The 26,059-nt window shown below is 37.9% G+C and overlaps 1 protein-coding gene and 1 pseudogene across 6 annotated transcripts in view; one reads left to right on the top strand and one right to left on the bottom strand.

The window, feature by feature from the left end:
- Nucleotides 1-26,059, bottom strand: part of Spata6 (spermatogenesis associated 6) — a 109,192-nt gene that overhangs the window by 32,675 nt on the left and 50,458 nt on the right. For 5 of the 6 annotated variants that reach the window (XM_006503347.4, XM_006503348.4, XM_030253731.1 and 2 more), the window contains 4 exons: nt 21,589-21,669; nt 17,175-17,468; nt 15,626-15,713; nt 11,625-11,665 (listed from right to left, as the gene is read on the bottom strand). In XM_006503347.4, the coding sequence (XP_006503410.1) occupies nt 11,625-11,665; nt 15,626-15,713; nt 17,175-17,468; nt 21,589-21,669 (504 nt within the window). Of the gene's footprint in view, nt 1-11,624; nt 11,666-15,625; nt 15,714-17,174; nt 17,469-18,802; nt 18,872-21,588; nt 21,670-26,059 lie in introns of those variants that run through there. The other variant, NM_001357231.1, reaches the window with a different exon arrangement.
- Gm12961 (predicted gene 12961) lies at nt 4,757-5,863 on the top strand (annotated as a pseudogene).

The raw sequence follows: 26,059 nt of genomic DNA, 5'->3' as shown, positions 1-26,059 counted from the left end.
TTTGGGTTTTAGCTGCTACAGTATGGTTCTTACATGCTATGCAGAGGCCCATGTGATAAAAGTTTAATCCTCAGACAGGATCCATCAGAAGTTGGTAGAACCATTAAAAGTGGAGCCTACCAGAAGGTCTTAAGAGATAGTAGGATCCGCCAGGCAGTGGTGGCGCACACCTTTAATCCTAGCACTTGGGAGGCAGAGGCAGGCGGATTTCTGAGCCTTGCCTTTGCCTACAAAGTAAGTCCCAGGACAGCCAGGGCTACACAGAGACACCCTGTTTCGAAAAAAGAAAAGAAAAACAAGAGAGAGAGAGAGAGACAGAGAAAGAGAAAGAGAGAGAGAGAGAGAGAGAGAGAGAGAGAGAGAGAGAGAGAGAGAGAGAGAAGGATCCAGTGTACATCTCTCATGCATTCTGGCTCATGATGGAAGTGAGTTTGCTCTGTCACAGGTTTCCACCATGTTATAGCACCTTACCAAAGCAATGCAGCCAATGAACTGTGATCTACAGTCTGAAACTTTGTGAATCATAATGTTTCTTTATAAGAAATTATCTCAAGTATCTATTATGATAATCAAAACTGGGGTTGGGGAGATGATTCAAAGGGTCACAGCACTTGTTGCTCTTGGATAGGACCTAACTTTGGTTCCTACAACCACATGATGGTTTACAAATACCCTTACCTCCCATTGTATAGTGTCTGATGCCCTCTTCTGACCTTCCTGAGCATAAATCATGTAAATGGTACACATGCAGGCAAAATACATACCAAATAAAATAAGACCTTAAAATGTTTAAACTAAAGGGAAGGTGATGAGCATAATGTCAAAGCATTATGTATGTGATCCCTGACATTTGTTATGGTCTAAATACACTGGAGGCTATGAACATCAACCTTACTATGGAATGCCAACAAGAATGGAGATGATTTGTAGTTTTGTTACATTTTTATTTCCAGCATGATAGTTCCAGTCACAAAATCCTTGTGAAGGGGCAGGAAAGGAGTTCAAATCTAGAATACCATAGAAACCACTAGACATCTACCACAACTCCTCTTGTCCTCTGCCACAGTAAAGATATTGCTAAGAAGTAATCTTTGCATCAAGGGAGGCACTGTGGTCAGTTCTAGGCAACCAAACATAGACAAGTGCCCATTCCAAGACCAGGCTCTTAAGAATCAGAGCCTTCTCCATGCCTACAATGGTGCCTGTGAAGTAAAAGATTAAGAAGAGCCACAAATGGGTTAATGCATAGGATGAAACAGAAGTTCAGAAGCACCTTCTATTTGTTAAATGATTAAAATTTAAATCTCTACTATATTTAGCTTCTGAAGTTAAGAGTCTTATTTGTATAACAAATAGCATTACCCTGAGCAATTCAGAAGTTGATATTTTAATATACTACCCTTAACATAAAGCTAAATATTCATTTATGTATTCCTTGGGAGCAGGCAGCAAGGGAATAGATATTTGGGGATAGAAAAGTTAAGATTCATATAAAACGGCAGCAAAAATTTTTAATAAAACTCTTGCCTAAAATAGGTTGGAAAATAGACCACATAACTTCTAAGCTTATGTCTCTAAGGAAACAGCAGGGAAGAAACATGAGTGCACTGGCTCTTATCTGCATTTTGCAAAACCTCTCAAGAAGTAATGAGCTCATATGATATCAGTTTGTGTCCATCAACAGATGAAAATGGAGAAAATGTGATAAATATAATGGAATATTATGTGACCTTAAAAAGTAAGGAAGCCCTGCTATTTGCAATAAAATGCATGATTCCAGAAGTCATTTTGATAAATAAGTCAGACATAGAAAGACAAATGACTATGACCCCACTTACCTGTAGAATCTGAAAATCAATTCATAGGAGAGTGTGAAGTGTAGACTGTCAAGCGCCACAGTGGGGCGGCCTTTGGTCAAAAGGACAGAATTTTAAGCAGAGAAGATAAGGGGAATGAAGAGATCTATTGTACAACATAGTGACTACAGTTAAATGTATGTATTTAATATGTGAAAAGTGCTAAGACTTTAAATGTTTTCATCAAGAAGATATGTAAGATAATAGATGCTAGGAAGATCTAATCACATGTGTACATGGATATACATGCATGCTCTAATATAAACATGTGTATATGTAAAATATAAATTCTGAACAGAAAATATAAAATTTTACCATTTACCCTTTAGAAACTGAGGAGCTGTAAGGAAAAAAAAATGAAAGAGTTCTTAGGAAAGAACTGTTTTGAGAACAGAAATTAAGAGATACAGAGTCAGAAAAAGTTTTTAAAAACATAAATGGTATAAGGTTAAGATGCAAAAATGATTTGAGCATTAAAACAAAAACAAAACATTAAGGCTTTTCCATTAAACAGAGGGACTAAAAGAAAGGTCAGGCTAGGAGGTTGCTCTACAGGAAAATACTCTCTGAACAAAACACTATCAACATGAGTACTAAGAAGAGTTAATAAATGTGAACTCATAAAAATGAAAAGCAAAGGACACTGTCATTTCGGAAAAGGAGCTATGCAATAGTAAAGGAGGATTTCTACCAACTGCACATCTGATAGAGGGCTAATAATGAAAATAAATAAAGAACAAAAATGAAAACTAGACATCAAAAACAAAACCCTAATTTAAAAATGGGGACCATCTAAACAGAGAATTCTCAAAAGAGAAAACACAAATGGCTAAGCAGCACTTAAGAAAGGGCCAGCATCCTTAGTCATCGGAAAGGCAAATCAAGACTACTTTGAGATTTTACCTTACACCAGCCAGAATGGCCAAGATCAGTAAAACAGTGACAGCTCACGCTGGAGAGGATGCTGAGTAAAGGCCACACTCATCCATTGCTGCTGGGGTGCAAACCTGTGCAGTCACTATTAGAATCGCTATGACAGCTCCTCAGGAAGATGAGAATCCATCTACCGCAAGATCCAGCTATACATGTCCTGGGCATGTACCCAAAGGACACTTCATCCTACCATAGAGACACTTGCCCAACCATGTTCACTGCTGCTCTATTTATAATAGAAATTGGAAACAACCTAGGTGTCTGTCAATAAATGAATGGATAAAGAAAACATGGTACAGTTACACAGTGAAATATTAACTTAGTCATTAAAACATAGAAAAATCCAGCTTCTGGTAATTATAAATAAGGCTGCTATGAACATAGTGGAACATGTGTCCTTCTTACCGGTTGGAACAACTTCTGCGTATATGCACAGGAGAGGTATTGCTGGATCCTCCGGTAGTACTATGTCCAATTTTCTGAGGAACCGCCAAACTGATTTCCAGAGTGGTTGTACAAGCTTGCAATCCCACCAACAATGGAGGAGTGTTCTCTTTCTCCACATCCTCGCCAGCATCTGCTGTCACCTGAATTTTTGACCTTAGCCATTCTGACTGGTGTGACGTGGAATCTCAGGGTTGTTTTGAATTGCATTTCCCTGATAATTAAGGATGTTGAACATTTTTTAAGGTGCTTCTCAGCCATTCGGTATTCCTCAGGTGAGAATTCTTTGTTTAGCTCTGAGCCCCATTTTTAATGGGGTTATTTGTTTTTCTGGAGTCCACCTTCTTGAGTTCTTTATATATATTGGATATTAGTCTCCTATCTGATTTAGGATAGGTAAAGATCCTTTCCCAATCTGTTGGTGGCCTTTTTGTCTTATTGACAGTGTCTTTTACCTTACAGAAGCTTTGCAATTTTATGAGGTCCCATTTATCGATTCTTGTTCTTACAGCACAAGCCATTGCTGTTCTATTCAGGAATTTTTCCCCTGTACCCACATCTTTGAGGCTTTTCCCTACTTTCTCCTCTATAAGTTTCAGTGTAGCAGCCTTATTTATAATAGCCAGAAGCTGGAAAGAACCCAGATGCCCCTAAACAGAGGAATGGATACAGAAAATGTGGTACATTTACATAATGGAGTACTACTCAGCTATTGAAAAGAATGAATTTATGAAATTCCTAGCCAAATGGATGGACCTGGAGGGCATCATCCTGAGTGAGGCAACCTAATCACAAAAGAACTCACACAATATGTACTCACTGATAAGTGGATATTATAGCCCAGAAACTAAGGATACCCAAGATATAAGATACAATTTGCTAAACACATGAAACTCAAGAAGAACGAAGACCAAAGTGTGGACACTTTGCCCCTTCTTAGAATTGGGAACAAAACACCCTTGGAAGGAGTTACAGAGACAAAGTTTGGAGCTGAGATGAAAGGATGGACCAACTAGAGACTGCCATATCCGGGGATCCATCCCATAATCAGCTTCCAAATGCTGACACCATTGCATACCCTAGCAAGATTTTATCGAAAGGACCCAGATGTAGCTATCTCTTGTGAGACTATGCCGGGGCCTAGCAAACACAGAAGTGGATGCTCACAGTCAGCTATTGGATGGATCACAGGGCCCCCCAATGGAGGAGCTAGAGAAATTACCCAAGGAGCTAAAGGGAACTGCAACCCTATAGGTGGAACAACAATATGAACTAACCAGTACCCCCTGGAGCTCGTGTCTCTAGCTGCATGTGTATCAGAAGATGGCCTAGTTGGGCATCAGCAGAAAGAGAAGCCCATTGGTCGTGCAAACTTTATATGCCTCAGTACAGGGGAACACCAGGGCCATGAACTGGGAGTGGGTGGGTGGGGGAGTGGGTAGGGGAGTGTGTGAGGGACTTTTGGGATAGCATTGGAAATGTAAATGAAATAAATACCTAATTAAAAAAACATAGAAAAATCGATTGAACTGTTACTGGAAGAGGCGAGTCTGGTCTCAAAATAGAGGGCCATGATCCCAATGAACCAGAGAAGCTGAGGAAGCTGTTTATTGGTGGTCTGATCTTTAAAACCACAGATGAGAGCTTAAGAGAGCACTTTGAGAAATAGAGCACACTTATAGACTGTGTGGTAATGAGAGATCCCCAAACAAAACTTTCCAGAGGCTTTGGTTTTGTGACCTACTCTTATGTTGAAGAGGTAGATGCTGCAATGTTTGTTCTATCACACAAAGTTGATGAGCATGTGGTGGAACCAAAGAGAGATCTTTCTAGAGAGGATTCTGTAAAGCCTGGTGCTCATTTAACAGTGAAGAAAATTTTTGTTGGTGGTATTAAGGAGGATACAGTAGAATATAATCTGAGAGACTATTTTGAAAAGTATGGCAAGATTGAAACCATGGAAGTTATGGAAGGAAGGCAGAGTGGGAAAAAGAGAGGATTTGTTTTTGTAACTTTTGATCATGACACAGTTGATAAAATTTTTGTTCAGAAATAATACACTACTAATGAGCATAACTGTGAAGTGAAAGGGCCCTTTCTAAATAAGAGATGCAGTTTCCTGCATCACAGAGAGGCTCTGGAGGTGGATCTGGCAACTTCACGGGTTGTGGGGGTGGTTAAGAGAACTTTGGTAATGGAGAAAACTTTGTGGAAGAGGAGGCTATCGTAGTAGAGGAGGTGGCTGCAGAGAGTTATAGAGGTGGTGATGGTGGATATATGCATTTGGAGGTGATGGCGGCAGGTATGGTGGAAGTCCTGGTTACAGTGGTAGAGGAGGATATGGAGGTGGAGGACCAGGATATGGAGACCAAGGCAGTGGATATGGTAGTGGAAGAGGAGAATATGATGGTTACAATGAAGGAGGAAATTTTGGTGGAAGTCAGTATTATGGTGGTGGGAACTATAATGACTTTGGAAATTATAGTGGACAGCAACAATCAAATTATAGACACATGGGGGGGACAGTTTTGGTGGATGAAGCTCAGGCAGTCCCTATGGTGGTGGCTATGGATCTAGAGGTAGATGTGGTGGGTATGGTAGCAGAAGGTTTTAAAATAAAACAGAAACGGCTACAGTTCTTAGCAGGAGAGTGAGTTGTCAGGAAAGCTGCAGGTTACTTTGAGACAGTCATCCCAAATGCATTAGCTGAGCTGTAAAAATCTGCCACAGAAGGAACGATGATCCATAGCCAGAAAAGTCACTGCAGCTTAAACAGAAAACCCGTCTTGTTCAGAACTGTCATAGCCACAGTTTGCAAAAAGTGCAGCTATTGATGCAATATACTGTCCATTAGATGCACATTCCTGAGGTCTTTCATCTGCTGTAGCTTTGTCTTTTTCTTTTTTCTTTTTTCATTACAACAGGTATATTGACCTGTAAATTGTGGTAGTGGTACCAGAAATAAAAAATTAAGAAATTTTTAACTTTAAAAAGAAACACAGAAAAATCATAATATTTGCAGGTAAATTGGTGAAACTTGGAAAAATTGAGGTAACACAGAAATAAAATTATGACATGCATTCACTTGCATGTGGTAGATGTTAGTGTTAATGTTTGCTTCAATAAGCAAACTACAACCTATATAACTACAGAGTGTGTACAGAGGTAAAGGACTGGGGATAGGAAGAAAATGGATCCTAAGAAAGACATAGAATAGAGCAGTGCTTCTCAACCTTCCTAATCCTGTGATTCTTTAATAGGATTCTTCATATTGTGGTAACCCCAACTATAAAATTACTTTGTTGCTATATCATAACTTGAATTTTGCTACTCTTAAGAATTATAATGTAGCTATGTGATATGTGATATGTGACCTATAAAGTGGTCATGACCCATAGACTGAAAACCACTGAAACAGATGATCATAGATGATCAGGGGTGGTGACTGGAAATGAAGGATCAAATAAGTAAGAGGAAGAAGAGAGACATGAAGAAGGGAATATGGGCAAGGACCACTAAAACTAAGAGACATTTGAGGGGTCATATGGAAACAATGCAGTAGAGGTAAAATATATACATCCATGAAGGTGATCTAAATTTAATCACCAAGTAACAGAGGAGAGAGAGCCCCAATGAGACATCTTTCATAACCAAATGAAGCTTCTAGTACTGCGAATGGGTTATATCTAAATGAGATCTTGGCTAAAGGGGTCCTATGGGAACCCTCAAACAATCTAAGTCATTGCCAAGGTTATTGATTGTTCTCCACAAATTGACAGTAAAGCTGTATTCCTGAAAACAACACTTAAAAACACAAAGTAGTCAAGTTTACTTAGACTTGAAAATCATCCCAAATTTAAAAAGGGATGCTTACCTAGAGACTTCACCCCCAATGGACCTAAGTTCATGGTACTAGAAGGTATTCATTATGCTATGAGAAAAGAACAGTGAAGACCAAATTAGCCACAAACCCTTCAGTCTACAATGGTGACCTGTATACAAGATAAGCTGGTGCAATGGTGGCACAAAGCTTGTGAGTGTTCCCAACCAATATCTAATATGACTTAAGGCACACTCCATGAGATGGATCTCATACCCAACACTGCTTGGGTGGCCAAGGTGAGACTAGGTAGGTCAAGGACTAGGGGGAAACCAAACACTACTGTTCTGTCAAAAGAACTTAGCAATAAGATAATTCCTAATGATATTCTGCTCTACTCTTAGATCAGTGCCTTGCTCAACCCTCATCAGAAACACTTCCTATTGTGACAGATAGAAACAGATACACAGCCAGACATTATTTCTGCACTAAATGGAATCTCTCCATCAAGCCCCTCCCCCTCATGGCTCAGGGAACTCTGCAGCAAAGAAGGATAAGGAGTGTAAGGCACAAGAAGTGATAGAAGACACCAAGGAATCAAGGTCTCCTAGATTCAACAAAGCTAGTGCACTCATGAAGTCACAGGGCCTGAGGCAGCTCTGTGTCACATGAGTCTTCACCAGTTGGGAATCTGAACTGAAGAAGTGGACACATGCCCCCATCCCTAACCCTAAAGTTATGTGCAACTGATAGCCACTTACAAATGAAAGATTAGTTTTCTCCAAGGGATTCTCACTGGGAAACATAATACTTGTTAGGGTAAGTCCACATCTATCAGTAGATGACCAACACAAAACAAACTCAATGGTATCTTTGGAGCATGTTTCTCTCACAATGTGGAGTTACAATATTTTTCTTTTATTTTCTTCCCTTTTTAAAGATGGGATGATTTTCAATTTCAGTAAATTGACTTACTATTACTTTATTTAAAGAGACATAAGAACTCCTTAGTTTTGAAATTCTCATAGAATTCATTTCCCCTAAATACTTGCAGAGTAATGATAAGGAGTGGCAGCATTCATTTGAATCTGATAGTTAAAGGAATAGAAATGACATGGTAGAGTATTTGGGGTGTGTTGTGGTAAATCTCCAATCCCAATAAACACATGCAAGGAAAACACAACTCAGTTGTGTATTTATAAACTGCATGCCTATATTGGGAAGATATGCCTCTACAACACTTTCTTCCCCAGCTATGAAATCCCTACTACATACAGTTTCTCCAGGCCATGTGCTTCTATTCCATCTTCCTTCCATAACTCTTCCTCCATCCTCCTCCATGCCCAGTCTCTCCTGCCACTCCTCCTCCTCACCTACTCTTCCTGTCTTGCCCAGAAAACCCACCTCCTCATTTTGCCCAGTAATTGGCTATTTGTCATCTTTCTTAGTCATAGTGTATGTGTGTGTGTGTGTGTGTCTGTGTGTGTGTTTTGAAACTTATCAGAATCAACCAAGACAATTTAATTATAAGACATTTAACACACACTTTAGGGGAAAACAATATATTGCACTATGACTAGTTTGAAAACTAAAAATCATTCATCCTTATAGTTGTCTGGCTATCTGCCCTGTCTCTCCACATACCTGATGCTGACCCTCTTCATATCTCTCCCCAACCCCTCTCCCACCACATTCCCACTCTTTGAGGAAGGGGGTATCATGAGGACATGCCACCTGGGATATGGGAGAGTCCCAAGAATCAATGGGGTGACCTTAGCTGAGATTCACAGTCTGAAGAGGTCACCTTCACTAGCCAGACAGGAACCCCCAAGTAGAGCTATAGGGACACCAATCTATGCACAAAACTTTTGACCCAGAATTTATCCTGTCTACAAGAAATGCAGGGACAGAGGATGGAGCAGAGACTGGGGGGATGACCAAGCAATGACCAGCCAAACTATCCCATCCCACGGGCAAGCACGAATCCCTGACACTGTTAATGATATTGTTATGCCAGGAACCTAGCATGGCTGTTCTGAGAGACTCCATCTAGCAGATAACTGAACCAGATACAGAGACCACAGCATTGAATGGAGCTTGGGGACTCTTATGGAAGAGCAGAGGGGTAGGTGGGGGGATTGGGGGCTCTTTAGGGGACAGGAACTCTGAAGGAAAACCAACAGAGTCAACTAACCTGGACCCTTGGGGGCTCTCAGAGAGTGAACCACCAACCAAAGAGCATCCACAGGTTAAACTAGTTCCCTACCCCCATGTATAGCAGATGTGCAGCTCTTTCTTCGTGTGGGTCCTGGACAATGGTCCTATGCCTATCCCTAAAGCTGTTGTCTGTCTGTGGAACATGTTTTTCTAGATGGGCTCCCTTATATGGCTTCAGTGGGAGAGGATACAACTATCCCTGCAGAGATTTGATGTGGCAGTGTAGGGGAAGAACCAGGGGACTTCCACTCACTCAGAAAAAATGGAAAAATGGGAGGAACTGTGGGAGTGGGACCAGGAAGGGGGTACCATGATTGGGAAGTAAAATGAATAACTTTTAAAATTAAAGAAAAAATAAAAGAAAATCACAGCATATGGTTTTAAAGAAACAAATAATTATATACATACACTCCTATGATACAGTGTATCATAAAATAATGTAAAAAAAAGTCACTGGGTTTTTTGTAGATATAAAACTCTAGGTTCTGATAACTACCAATCTGTTTTTCACCTGTTTAACATTCTGAGTGTCTTGAAAGCCATGTGTGATGTGAAAAAAAAATCTTCATTGTTTCTAATCATCCTACTCTTTGCAGAACATCTGTCAGTTCTAATAACACTGCAAATACTCAAAATGCTTTTTGAAGATGTCTTCCCCAATGAGAGCCAGTGTATTAAATAAATACCTACTATACACAAGACATGTGCAACTGCACATGACAAGGAAGTAGACACTGGTTAAGGATGGAGTATTCAGTAGAACAAAAAGTGAGAGTAAAAGAATGAGTATTTATGAAAAAAATCATTATTAAGCATCCACATTAAGGATAATCTAATTTGTTCAAAGAATCAAATCAAGACTGAAAATTTAAAAACGTTCAAGGAGGAGGCAGAGGCTGTACCAGGTGTGTGGCAGCCTCAGGATAAGAAGGATGCGGTCGTCCCTCAGCACAACCATTCATTCAAGTCCATCACTGATTCTCTTTTCTCAGTGACCATTGTCCTTCAGCATCCTCATGTTGCATCCCTTCTGAAGACTTGGCTCTCTCTCCTATATGGCTCCAGGGGTTTCAACAAAGTGTCCTTTCTATAAACTCTCTGGAGCACTCCAAGCTTCAGAGTTCTTTTCCTATTGAAATCCTTTATTTTCCTACTACCTGAATATTTATCAACTAACTACTATTTGTCTATAAAAATAATCTTTTATTCTTTTCATAGTCAATGTAATAGATGTATTTCCATGAAAAATCTCCATCCTGGATAGAGCATCATCTGTGACTTTACTCCTTACTGTCTCCAAGGGAAGCCCTAAAAGTAATGAATCTAGAAGAGAGTAGGAGATAAAAGCGGCTTTGAGGTACAGTTCTTAGAAGAACACACTGTGAAAAGTGTCTTCACATCTATCCCTAAATGAACTAGTCAACTTACAGCCAGATTAGTGCCATGTAAATTTTATCTTGTTCTTTCCATATTTGGTTTCCATATTTCCACAATCTACTCATACAATTTGCATTATACATATATATGTATACATATATATCATACTTATATATCATTATACTAGATAATATCAATTATTAAGAAACAAAATTAGTAAAATTGTCAATATCTTAATACTTATTGATTAGGAAGTTTGAAAAACAGATGAAAATATATAATTATAAACTATGTAGAATTAATTAAAGGAAATGAAGAAAGAAAGTCTGCTTTTAGAATAACTAAGAAATCCTCACATGCTATCTCTCTTGTATATGCAAGTATGTATGTATGTGTAGATGTTACAAACAATTATAATATATAGATATATATGTACACACACATATAATTTATTACATAAATGCATTAAACACATACTCATATTTCACAGGCAAATACATGTATGTCAGTGTGTACATATATTACATATATGCATTAAATACACATACGTATATTACACAAGCCAATGTTTGTGTACATATGCATACATGTGCATATGAAGGTCTCTCTCTCTCCCCAGTCTCTCTCTCTCTCTCCCCAGTCTCTCTCTCTCTCTCAAACTCTCTCTCTCTCTCTCTCTCTCTCTCTCAACACATACACACACACACACACACACACACACACACACTTAATTTCAACAATTAGTCAAATAGATAATGAAACCCACAGCATATCTGTAGGAAGACATTCAATGAAGGCCTATTGTACCCCCTTGGCACAGATCCCAAAACCATGACATTCCATGCTATGACAATTATTGCTTTCACATTATTTTTTAAAATAAAAATGATCATTTCTGCCAGAATTTATATAGCAGAAATATAGTTATGCTGTCTGAAAAGCAGAGAAGTTGTCATAATATAACTGCTTTAACATACCTTGTAGTCCTTGGATCTGCAGCAGCCAATATGAGGATGATCTGCAAAAGGTGCAGAACAAAGGATCAATGATCAACATTAGAAAGGCAAAAAAAATGGCTTCATTAGAGTAGAGAGTTATTATTAGACAGAGACACATGACATGGTAAACCAATGAGTCTGCAAAAAAAAAGTGATTTCAGTCACTAAACCAGTTTACCATATGTCCCTTACATCATCTATGGCAGGGTATATGGAACATGCAGACTTTGGTGGAAAATGGCTGTCACTGAATACTTCAGGATCCAAGACTGACTATGGTACCAATCCTTCTCCTTAAACTTTTAGGTCAATATTCTGAATTTCTCTTATGTCTATCTCTTATAACATTGTCTAAACATTGTATATCACTGAAATTGCTAATGATTAAAGTAGGAATAAAAGCTAAAAGGTAACTAATTCCCACATCAAATTCTAATTCAAGCATGCCTGGGTTCAATGTCTAATTCTGTCACTTTAGATATATTTTTCTAGTCATGTTACATACTCCATCTCTGATTCAGTCCTCATTTCAAAAGCATGAAAACAACACTTATTTGTGTTAGAATCAAAATCCAGACTTACGTTACATAAACTGTGAGAGATGTCAGTATAGTAGCTACCAAATATTAGCATTGAAATCAAATCCTAAATCTCTCCTCAAATAATGACATCATAGAGTACATGGATATTACTTAAATAACTCACAAGTTGATTCAAGCTGCATGATAATCTGTTAGATTGTTAGATTTTCAGTAAGCAAGTCAGAATCTTAATTTGTTACTCCCTACTACATATTCTAGTCAAAAGTTTCTACATTTTATTCTCTCAACTTTATCCAGAATATCTATAGGTATCAACAACCCAAGATGTTTGTTTTCTTGATGTCTTCAACCATGCTAAATGTCAGTGAAAATATTAGTGTATTTCACACAAGGTTAATGTTTCATCTTATTATCAATAGAAATCAAATTATTTCAAGTATTCTTCAATATTAAAATAAAAGTCTAAGTCTAACTCCTCTGCAAGTAAATACACTTATGACCACAAACAGCAGAAGAAATCAAAGTTTAACAAGGTCATGGTTTAATACACACACACACACACACACACACACACACACACACACAGAGAGAGAGAGGGGGGGGGAGAAAGAGGAGAGGGAGAAAGAAAGAGAGAGAGAGAGAGAGAGAGAGAGAGAGAGAGAGAGAGAGAGAGAGAGCGCTAGGTTTAAAGACTGAGATAACATTTTTCTGGCAACTAGTATATACCATGTTTCCATATTAACACATTGATATGCCTTCTGCTTTTCACAAACCATGTATAAAGTCAGCATAATTTGACAGCCTCATGGTTTTCTTTCAATTTTTACAAATTAAGCTTATACTTTGATGTTCAGTTTCCCAATGTTCACATTTAATCATTCTCACCAACAATTAGGAACCAACTAAACTCTAAATGCAAGAGACAATAAAGATAAAAACCATAGCCTGTGGACATAGAGAACTCAGAATCTATTTTAGTTACATTGTACACTGTTTAGCAACAAAAGCAAAAAAGAGCAGGTTAGACATAGGAAAGATACAGGCAATTAATGATATAAAAATATATCATAGGGTAATACCTCAAGGTTGAAAACAATAAAAAAGCTTTGTCAACCTAGAGAAACTTGAATGGGGCATAGAGATTCTATTTAGGAAAAATATGAAGAAACAGAAAAGAGCTAAGTCAGATACTATTTTTGATCTTGAACTACTTCAAACATAGGGTTTCTTTATCTATAAAATGGAAATAATAAGTCCCTAAACTTTCAGAAGGTTTCTATGATAATTAAACAATGAAATCTAAGTAGCTGCTAGCAGAAAAGATTCTGAAATTCTAGTTATTGCTTCTTATCCAATAACAGCATGAAACATGTTAAAAACTAAATGTCTGTACCTCCTCCTGTAAGATTCCTATGATGAAGCCCTCACTCCCAGTGTAATGGCTTTCTGGGAGGTAATCTCATTTAGATCAGGTCATGACAATGGGCCTCAAGACATAATCATTGTTCTTGGAGAAGACATACCAGGGACCTTGTTCTTAGTCACTCCTTTCCTGCTCTGTCTTTCTCTCCCTCCTACCTAAACAAAGTCAAGTGACTATTCAGTGGCATGGTAGAAAATAAGCTATCTTCCCAGCATCTTGGTCATGGCTTTCCGAAGCTTTGTAAATGCAGAACATGTCATAATCATTTGCTTATTAAATGAAGCATTCTATAACATTTTGTACAGCATCATAGGCAGCCTAATATAATAAATATAGTGAGAAGATTTTCTTGTTAACAAAAATATGGAAAATAAAGGCATATTTAGACATAAAAATCTAATACTAAATTATAGATTTCTTAACCAACTGGATATAATAGACAATTGAAATAATCAAATGCTAAGTAGTAACTAACAATCAGAAACCATTTCCTTTTATGCCAGATATAAGAGAACCAGACCCATTGAATCTCACAGAACACAATGTTACTCCTGTAATAAATCTACCTCAACACCTTTCCTCTTACCCTAACTGAACCTTACCCACAGGTTCATATGATTCATTTTCTAGGGACCAACTGTGACCTCGAGTGAGGATTTAAAGAGTGTTACTCTAAATATTTCTGTATAAACTCATTCTTTTTGTCAAAGTAATTCTCAAGCCCCAGTCTGACAATTATAGCTAAGTTTCCAATGTGTCAGTCTCTATTTGGGCAACATCCATATAGTACTCAGCTAAAAAGGACACTACGACCTTCCTTTGTCATGATGCCACAGAAAGGTACCTTGCTCTGAAAGTTGTTTACTTACTACAAAAATTCCCTGACATGACTGTGTATCTGCTTGAATATCCAAAGAGCCTCTGCTATGTCCTCCTTTACTGTCTCCATCCATGGTCCCTTATCTCATACCCACTCAACACATTGAAGTCTGGCCTCTGCTGTCCTGTGAATCTTCATCAAACAAAGGGAAATGTGGTTGCCATAACTCACTCCCTGCAACCACATACAAAGCTAGGATATACAGGTTTAAAAGACAAAACTAGAGTTCAATATCTCTCTGACCTGGACCAACAGGCCATTCATTCCCCAGTGACAGGGTCCTGAGAGGACACAGAGATTAGAAAATAAGGAGAAAGATCAAGTTTGGGATCATAGGTCTTGCACAAGCTAAGCCGTATGCCAAGCAAGCTTATTAAAAAGCCTAGCATTTTATATACTGTAGCAAGGGGGAAATGTAACAGTTAACAGAAACTATAATACAATGGGACTAAGAGAGGCTAATCAAACAATGTTGCATAAAATTAATACAGGATATCTAAATAATATTACAGACTAAGCACACAGTGGCCTTTGGGCTGACAACCATAGCAACTGTGGTAGTAAGAGTTGGGTTCTCAGAATCTGAAGCCACAGTTTCCCCAAGACCCTAGCTCCAGGCAATTAGCAATTCTGTCAAACATATTTCTGGTTTTAAAGAAGGAGCTCTCTCTCTCTCCTCTCCCCCCCCCTCTCTCTCTCTCTCTGTGTGTGTGTGTGTGTGTGTGTGTGTGTGTGTCTTTCAAACCCATAACTGAGTCATTTCACTATGGTGTTTCTTAAAATCTACTCTATAAATTAACTAACACATGTTAAAGTGGGAAATGTGTTTCATAGTCAAATTAGCATAAAAAATGTTGAGTAGAACACAATCAAGTTATTTTTACTGAAAAGTAGTATAGTATTCAATAGGATAAAATTAGTTAATATTCACTTTTAATCTCAAAGAATTAAATGCTTTTAACGGTACAGAAATCTTATTCTTTCTAGGAAGTACATATATAAGTCTCCATCAAGTTGTAAAAAGTTTTATTATGATATCCAATAATGCAGAAAAAAATTTTTCATTAATCAGTGCCATGTAAGGCTCAGCATTAGCACAAGCAGCTGGAGTAGGAAAAATCTAGCTTCTCCTTACCGCTGTGCATCCTGACCCATCCATCTCGTTCACAGTCTCTGCCAGGTGATCCAAAAAAATTGTCAGTTCTGGGACTCGGGGGATCAACCTAGAGGAAAGAGGATTTGCAGTGTGAATTAGCACTTCAACCTTCCCTTCCCATTCTCAATCTTACTGCATTGCTAAGCAACCAGAAAGCATATGCCACACAGCAGGTGAATTCCACAGTGCTTCTTTGTTCCAAGGTCAAAGTTTAATCGTTTATGTACAATGCATTTTTAACAAAGCTGAAATTTAATGCCACCAAAAAAGAACAAATTTGCAGTTGAGAATACACTACTCTGTTTCATTGTTTGTTGGTTGGTTTTTTTTTTTTTTTTTACATTAGACAAAAATAAAAACATCCTATAGTGACCTCCTCTGCCTTCCTTACAAAGAGTCTACCAATTTTCTACCTGGTCTTAGCAAACACGCTGAACTGAAACAGTGCCTTTCTTTGCTGATCATCTTGTAGTTGACAAATAAGGTCAACTACATTTTCTAACAATAAATATGTCACAGTGAGGTAAACACATCAAAAGATGGGCTACTGACCAAAACTAAAACCTTTTGTGAATCAAAGAACAATAAAACAAGTAAAAAGTTAACTTCGGAAAGTGAAAATATAGACCATGTTTAGTAAGAACTTTGATTTCTTTAAAAACCCAGTTATGTTATGTGAATATGTTTTTGTTTTAATCCTAGGTGTTGGATACGGGGCTGCTTCAGAGTGTTCACAGCCGATAGCTGCTAATTATGATCTTTTCCTCTACAAGGGTTGTAATTTTATCCAGCTGCAAATAGTTTATGTCTGGAATTTTGGTAACTCTAGGGAGGGTGTAAATGCAATAGCCCTAAGAGGGCCTGGTGTGGCTGCTGTTCCTCCTGCTGCTGCTGCTTCCTGCTGCTGCTTTTGCTGTTGCTGGATTGCTAGGTTGCTGTTTTGCTGGAGATATCCTGATGATGGAGATTGGACTTGCCCTGAAGAACCCAATACCCCAAATCAACAGGAAGTAATTAAAAGGTATATGGCCCCTTTCCCACTCCTTCTCTCTCCTACCTAGTGTTGGCAGTTTGGAGGCAATTGGTGAGGAATAATGGTTGGAAGGGTTGTAGATAATAGAACCCAATAAAGTAGCCCAAAAAGCATGCCAACAATCATGTATCTGATAAGAAATTATTATAGGAAACTTTGTTTTCTCCTTTAAAACCCTACTTTAGCATTTTAACAACCAAGTTCAACTGTCGAGTTATAACACTGCCCACTGTGTAAGGTGAGAGTAGATGGGTACTCAGAAGAGCTGATATGGCATTCATAACGGAGCTCGGTCCCTCAGCATTAAAGGCATAAAGGGGGGGAAAAAAGCATATTCATTGGGTTTATGCTAGTTTTCTACCTCTAGCTTCTAGCTAAGAGTTCAAGAAAGAAAATTATTTATATGAGCTACTTATTGAAATCCATTTCAGCATAATATTTTAGTGGCAGAGTAGATTTGATAAGTTTCAAATGGAAATGCTTATGAGCACATACATGTCTAATCACAAATGGAGGCTTATCTGTTTCCTTTTTGAATTCATAGGGTCCCAGATTTAAATGGGCCAGCCGCCGCCGAGTGTCTTCGGAAAGCTCACACATCCGTCTTTTTGTGTAGGGAGATGGAGAGTGTGACTTTGAGGAAATCGTAGGCTGTTCGTAGTTCTTGGTGTTTATGCAATATTTACTCCTCTCGGGTGACTTGGACTTTTTCTTCTGTGATCTTGATGTTCTGCATTGCAGTCTGCCGTGGGATTTTTCAACTGGAGCTGAATGGTAAGTAAATTTATCCTAAACATAAAAAATAAACGTTCATGTGGGCAGAGGGTACTTTTTAAAACTCTACCGATGGAAACAGAACTTTTAAGAGTAACTCAAAATATACAAAAGCTACAAAAATCAACTGGATCTATCATTATCTGTGCTAAGCCAGAAAAAAATCAAATCCATATGCTCCTAGTTAATAAAGTTTATTGTATCAAACATCTTTCTTAAGTATAACAGGGGCTTAATGCAAATTAAATGCCAATGCTTAATCACTTATAAAATTTCAAGACATGAACTCATTTTCAAAATAAATCAAAAATGTATTTTTTAGTAAGCTAAGGAAATAATAAAAATAATGTTTATATTACATATTCAAGTAATAAGCTATCCACTTTAAAAGAACTAATTTAATTTTAAAAGCCCCATGCCAAGCACAGTGCAGTCATACATGTCTGATCCTGGCTAGGATGATAAGGCAGTTTGCTCCTGGGCAACAAAGGACACTTGTTTAAAAATAAATTTGTCTAGCTAACTGTAAAATCATGAGAACTACTAAAAATAAGTCTTATTCATTCTTCTGTACTCATGTATAACATAGGCACAACACAATAATCTAAAATACTTAATGTCTATTTTACCTGTGTTTTACTTAAATTACATGCGATATAGAGCAGTATAAAACCAAGACATAACTTGACAATTCAATGACAGATAAAAACACCATTTTTTTCTGAGTCTATATTTTTATAAATGTAAATATGCATAAAACAAAGATTATTAAAGTTTATAAAGTTTTTAAACTATATTAACTAAAACATTTTCTTATAAATATGGTAGCTGTCTGAAATTTTTAAAATGTAAAATAAATCTGAGCCAGGCTCAGCAACATGTAATATCGAGCTATGCAGAAGGCTGAGGAAAGACGGCTTATGATGCTTCAGAGTTTTAAGTCGGGGGGGGGGGGCGAAATAAATGAGACCCAGTCCAAAATAAAATCGGATAGCTCCAACTTCGCTGCTATTCAGGTATCATTCTGCTACACTCTGCCTCACAAATGCCTTCCTAGTTAGATTGGAAGTAAACCATATATTTCTTCAGACACTTTCTAGAGACATGATTTTGGTTAGGATAAATAAATAGCTAAAGATCTTTATCTTCTTGACTTCAATTCCTTAGAAAACTACCAGTCCAAATTTCTTATCCACTTTCTCAAACCCTTCCCTATGTATGAGGACTAAGTGAGAAAAACATATATGTGAATCAAAATAAGGGCCAATTTTTCCAGTCAGTAATACAAAGAGGAAAAAATCATAATGTTTCTAATGAGAACAGTCTCTGAGTTCTATACAGGCTAGTACATCAGGTCATTTTCTTCTTGGTGTGCTCCAGGACCTTCTCCCACGTTGGTCAGTAGCTCCAGTGGGTATGGCAGGCCTCTTCTCCCCTTCATCCACCTCTATGACATCACGCTGACTCTCATAAGTGAGTCATTCTAGAACCACAAAGGTTCTTTGAGGCTTCCTAAAACATTCATGTAGCACTTAGAATTTGGATCAGCTTTAATCAGCTCTGTTAACCACAGAATTTCTCCTCTGTACAGATCCACTGCATCTGCTGTCTTTCACAAAAATTTCTTTTCCTCAACCTATTTCTTCCAGGATATGTCGGTCATTGACCCCTATGTTGCATCGGTCCCTGTCCTTCTCTCTCCTTGTTCTTTATACATTGTTGACTTCCAGGCACAGCTAAATTCCTAAACTCATGCTTAAGTTGTTTTTTACATACCCATCTCTGATTATACCCAATCTCAAGGTATCTTTCTTCACTAAATTTTTTGACTTATGTACATTTTCTTAATGACGTTTCAAACATCATGGCATCTGCTACCAACTCAATGTCCAAACATGTCCATGCCTTAATGCCCCTAGTTTTAACTACTAAAACGTAACTGGCTGTGTATACTCTTAACAAAATGACTTCCATAATTTCCTTTCCTATATCTACACCCATGGTAGTTTCTATGAAAACTGCCTTTGATCAATAGATCACTATGTCATAAAGCCAAGTATTTAAAAAGGCTGCCAACTCTTCCGAGATAGTTTCTACAGCAAGTGAAGAAGCCACGATGATTAGCCTGCTAGACAATTAGTCTTACGATCATCACCCTAGCTGAGGTCAAGCTCTATGACAAAGGTGAACATTCCCACTCCAAATACAACTTCTGCCAAATTCCAAACTTGGGCAAAACAACCAAATAGTTCTGGCTTAGCCAGCCAATCTGGACTGAAGGAATCATTCTGTGGCTCCCAGAACAGAGAACTACTTGCTACTTTAAACCACTGAGTTAACAAAGATTGTTTTACCTCAAAACTTAGGGGATAAAGTGCTTACCAGCATACTAAAAAGTCTGTCAATAGGCCAATGCATATGCAACAATAAATTTTACTTCGAAACAGGTAAAAGAATTAGAAAATTATTTTTCTCCTAGAAATTCTCATCCACATACTTAATATTTGAATCCAGGAAATTGGTGCCAAACACAACTGTAAGTTTGAAAATAGTACTTTTCTCTGTCTTTCCCTCCCTCTTCCAGCCTTCCCTCCTTCCCATTTCACTTTTCTTTCTTTCTTCTCCCTCCTTCCATCTCCTCCCCTCCTCTCTCCTCTCATCCCCATCTCCACCCTCCTTGGCTTTGACAGGGAACTGAAGCCTGGAACTCAAGCATGGAAGGATAAATGGCCTATTGAATCATATCAGGCTGCATCTATAGACCTAAAGCATAGTTTTAAACACTGTCTGATATAAAAATCAACTCTCTTATATCTTTATTTAGTAAAGATCAAATGACAAATTAAAACAAGTAAAAAGAAAAGGACAGTATTTTTTCTTTTCAGAAACTGTTAGTTCATTAGCACATGAAGTGCAGAGACCCTAACTGATGGGGAGGGCCTTAGATTTAGAAGGGTGCTTGTGTCATACTCTTGGAATGTTTAGGCCTTTCTGCATGAATGCTTTGTCACATAAGAATTTAAAAAAAAATCTTTTCTATTCATTCATGAGGTATACTCCAGTTCAGAGAGAAAAACTGAATCCTAGGCAAATCCTTTTTAACAGTTTACAAATTCACATAGTGAGTATCTCAGAAACAATTCACTCAAGTTTCCCATATACTGTAAGCACAGCAGGTCAGACTTCCAGCATCTTTGTCCAAATGAAAAAAGCTACAGACTGACTATGGCATCCTGAATATCTTGCTAACAAAATATCACTTCCTCCAATACTCTGGGAATTCACTGTACCTGTCTTAGCCAAGGTCAGAGTTATCGTCTTCAGAAAATTAACTTTAGTCTTGTAATAGAGCAAATTACTATTCCACTCTATCCACAATTGGTCCAGTTCTACCCCAAGTGAATTTTCTAAGCTTTGTATGTGACCACAGCTAGCTCACTACTACATGACTGTTAGCACTGAATAGATGACCATGGGCAAGGTCACTTGACCATCAGAAGACTGCCCCGTGGTCCAGTAACAATTAGAATATGAGGAATAACAGGCACTGAAGCTTACTGAAGGAAATCATCACAAGCAGGAGTTTTTAGGCTGGAACATCCAAGCTTGCTTTGCTCTGACAGGACCAGTACTGCCACTCCATTGAACACCATTCCTCTAAGGAATTAGACACATTCAAGAAGTCATGTTCATAAGCTTCAAGTCCCCAGTCTGAAACCTCAAATTTGCTTAAAGCTATCCTCTGTCCTCTGCAGTCACCTGTAACATCTGCAAAATATATGAAAGTCTCCAAGGTTTTTTTTTTCCTGGCAATTCCTAATCTCAACATCCATCTGGCATTACTGTACTAAAAAGTCTATAAAGTAAAGTAAATAACCAAACAGACATAGCATGGTGCCCTCTGCCTCAGGGCTGAGCCATGCCCTTCTCCTGTGCCCTCTGCCTCAGGGCTGAACATGGCCTTCTCCTATGTACTAAGATGCAATCAAGCTGCTGAGTACTTTGTTACCTGCTTTACTCAAACCAAGGACTGAGGGGGCAGGTGAAAAGAGATGTAACCAAAATAAAGGGGCAAAAGCCTGCCAGACACCATCAACATGAATCAAATAAACGTTAAGTCATTAATCATTTCAACCTGAGTGCGGCACTTCCTTGAGCTTATCAGACATTCAGTGATCACTGAAGTTGTAGAAAATTCCAGCTTTGGAGCAATTCCCTATGAGATTAAAAAAATGGTATTATTACATATTGCCATAAAAAAGATACAGTTAGTGGTGAGAACATATCTAAAATAATAAATACTTGTCAAGACTGAGAACTGCATTTATTAGTTTGATCTGCTTATTATTGTAAAAAACATAGTAATGATAAATGTTACTAATTAGCAGTTTCAATGCTAATGATTTTGTTAGGAACAAATATTACTTTTATGGAATATTTAAAAATTGTTTTCATTTTCTGTCACTCTATCAAAGTGTTTGAAGATTTTAAATTATGATATATTACTATAAATGTAAATGTATTTAATTGATTTCAACTCTCTTTATATTTATAATTTAAGACATTTAACTATATAAAGAAATGCTTATTTAGCCATTCCATAAATTCTACATACATCAAAACACCATTGTCTATTTTAAATATATAAATTTAACTATCCATTAATTTTTATTTTATCATATTTTACTGCATTTTGATCAAAACAGAATTCTATTACTTTTTCCTTCTGTTTCATCCATCCAGATTCTTCTATACCCCCTGGCTCTATTAATTTTTAATGGAATAATTTGGATACTTCCCAGTTGTGCAATCTTCAGACAGAGGAGGTCTCTGAAAATTTGCTATAGCCTTTTCCTATAATATAATTTATATTTGGATGTAGATATTACTCTGTATTCTATTTCTATCAAGATTTCAATAATTAGCTTAAACATTTTGAGATAAGTGGAGAAAAGGAGATAGTTCAAAGGGACAGTTACAAAGCACCTAAAGAAACATCTGGACGTCCACATTACACATACTCCAAGTGTTAGCTGTGTCAAATATTCTAAGATTAGATTCTTCCCAAGACAGTAGAAGTCAGACACTGACCAACCCCTCTCCAAACCCTGTCTATGACTAACTAAGTTTAGAATTTAAAATATATCCATTACAAAGGGTAAATCTGAGTTGCCTAAGAATATCAATGATCTACTACTATACATAATGTATTTCTCTAAAATTTAGTAAGTGTGGTTCATATTCAAAAACTCAGAGCAGGGCAGTGGTGGCACACACCCTTAATCCCAGCACTTGGGAGGCAGAGGCAGGTGGATTTCTGAGTTCAAAGCCAGCCTGGTCTACAGAGTAAGTTCCAGGACAGTCATGGGCTATTCAGAGAAACCCTGTCTTGAAAAACTAAATCAACAGAGGAATGGACACAGAAAATGTGGTACATTTACACAATGGAGTACTACTCAGCTATTAAGAAAAAATGAATTTATGAAAGTTTTAGGCAAATGAATGTATCTGGAGGATATCATCCTGAGTGAGGTAACCCAATCACAAAAAAATTCATTTGATATGCACTCACTGATAAGTGGATATTAGCCCAGAAACTTAGAATACCCAAGATACAACTTCCAAAACACAAGAAAATCAAGAAGGAAGACCAACACACGGATATTTCATTCCTCCCTAGAAGAGGGAATAAAATATCCATGGAAGGAGTTGCAGAGACAAAGTTTGGAGCTAAGACAAAAGGATGGACCATCCAGAGACTGCCCCACCTGGGGGTCCATCCCATAACCAGTCACCAAACGCAGACACTATTGCATACACCAGCAAGATTTTGCTGAAAGGACCCTGATATAGCTTGTCTCATGTGAGGCTTTGCCAGTGCCTGACAAATACAGAAGTGGATGCTCACAGTCATCTATAGGATGGAACACAGGGCCCCCTATGAAGGAGCTAGAGAAAGTACCCAAGAGCTGAAGGTGTCTGCAACCCTATAGGTGGAACAACAATATGAACTAATCAGTACCCCCCCCCCCCCAGAGCTCATGTCTCTAGCTGCATATGTAGCAGAAGATGGCTACTCGGCCATCATTGGGAAGAGTGGCCCCTTGGTCTAGCAAACTTTATATGCCCCAGTACACAGGAATGCCAGGGCCAAGAAGCGGGAGTGAGTGGGTAGGGGAGCAGGGCAGAGGGAGGGTATAGGGGACTTTTGGGATAGCATTTGAAATGTAAATGAAGAAAATATCTAATAAAAAATTTAAAAAAAACAAAGTGGATGATATAATAGATTATTATTCCAGTATTTATAGTGCTGGAAAAAGTAATATATACACCTTACAGCAGAATGATGTTAAATAAATTATGTCATTTATAAATCCACATTATATAGTACTACTTATATGTTTTAATAACCCTAGAAAAAATATCTGACTCATAAAAATATTTGTAGAATATCCCCTAATAAAGTTTAAAAAAAACTCAGAACTAGACTTTTTCAATGGAGATATATATATTTCATTCCTTTTACACGGAAAATATACTCGTGATCCCAAAAGGAAAAAAAAAAAAGGAAGCAAGAAGTCATAACCGTTTTTACAACCTTACAAACTGAGCTTAAAATCCAGTGTTGGCATATAAACTAAACACTCAAATAGGTCAGGTGTTTTGGGTCAGTATAGTTCCTAGAATGTAGATCTTCATGGTCAGAAGACCTATGAACTTCTATTATATGACAAACACCCACTGTACACATGTGCAGCAAGTACTGGGCAGTCACTGTGGACATTTCTGTTCAAAGCGGGCAAAAGAAGATAAGAACCACTGGTGCCTAGGAGTACTGAGATCCAGACAGAGGCAGAACTATTTCTGGAAATACAGTTATGTGTCACTTAATGATGAAGATCCAGTCTGAATAATGTATCCTTAAGCAATCTCTTATAGTATATACTTCCAGAAACCTGGTTAGTATGGCTTGCTGTACAACTAAGTATATGCCATAGCCATCATTATATGTGTAGTACAACTCTAGTACAAATGCCAAGAAGAACTATCACCACCAAACCTGTGGCTTCCCACTTTAAACTTCTCTGAGTATTGATCATCACATGTGAGTTCCCAAGAGTTAAGCCAGCATTTTTACCAGCTCTTTGAAATCTAGCATGTAATATGACTATTCATATACAGAGAGATTTGCCTTAGGGAATGAGTTCACACCATTTGGAGAAGACAATTCAGAAAAACAAAGGGAAAATTAGTAATGTGGAAACTAAGGAACAAGTTGACACACTATTTTGAGCATGAAAGCCTTTAGAGTAGACTGGAATATTAGAAATAGCCAGGATTTCTATTGCTTCCATGAGGTATAATGCTTCCTTCCTCAGAAAAACTTAAGTGTTTGCTGCTGCAATCTCCACCTTGAGTTGGAGGCCACTTGCACTGTCAAGTATTAATCTTTATTTGAAGTCAATCCTTTATGAATCTTCATCTCATCATACAACTCCTTTACAGGAACATCTAGATTACTGCATAGGCACTACAGCCTAGCCAAACTGACAAAATGACATCACACCATCTCAAATGTGAGCTTCTCCATGAAGTCTTTTGCAAGAAGTAATTCCTTCATGAGTTCAATCAGGAAGCATCTGTTAAATACTACTTCATAAGCACTGAGTATGATTACAGTTCAAAGATGAGAATGCTGTGGAACTCCAAGTCTATAGAGGAAATACCCACCATCACTACCACCATGACAACCACAGTTAAAACATATGACCACCCTGATGTTAAATCAACCATCCATGAACCCAAGCTATCTACAGGTCACTGTGCTCTGTCCAAGCTTACCAAGAAATCCACAAAAGTGCCATGATTTAATTCCAGACAAATGAATCCTTGTTACACTAGCATGGACTTACAGATGGTAGCTCAGAATGACAAGAATTCTAAAGACAAGTCATTGTTGCTTGCCAGGATCATAAACCACTGACTAGAGCACTTATTTTTATTTATATATAAATACAATTATTGGTAAGGCTAGATTTGTACCTCAATTCTGATGTTCAGTTTACATTCTGTTCCAAGTCTTCTGTATTATACAGTTGTTTATAGAAGCTACCTTTATAGACTTCCATAATACATGAGAAAATAAATTCATAGCTAAGACTAGTTTCTTAGGCTTCTTTTCATCTCCCACTGTCTCCCTCGTACATAACATTTGAAGTGAAACAGGAAAGACAGAGAGCTCCTCTCAGCTCTCTGGATCTCCCTGTCAACCTCCAAGAAGGTGTGTTGTTGACCCTAGTCAGAAGGGCCCCGGGCCTCACACAGCTGTGAGGTTTCTCTCTCTGCTACCGACAGGATCCACCATAGTTAGCTGACAGTGCCAAACCATTCACCCCACCTCTTAACCCTTGGTGCCAAAGCTGCTGCTTTGTGCCAGTCTCAGCTGGTAAAGATACAGCTGTCACTGAGCAGAAGGGCATGGGGGCATCCCAGCAAAGGAGCCCCAAATTCCTACTATATTACCCAAAACTTGAGCCAATTTTCAAGCATAAAATTGTCATATGCTTGCTGAACTTGTCAGTGATGGCTATGATAACTTTGTCCAG

The sequence above is a fragment of the Mus musculus genome, chromosome 4 (assembly GCF_000001635.26).
Source record: "Mus musculus strain C57BL/6J chromosome 4, GRCm38.p6 C57BL/6J".
In the NCBI taxonomy this organism is placed as follows: Eukaryota; Metazoa; Chordata; class Mammalia; order Rodentia; family Muridae; genus Mus; species Mus musculus.
This window is presented reverse-complemented; position numbering and strand designations above follow the sequence as displayed.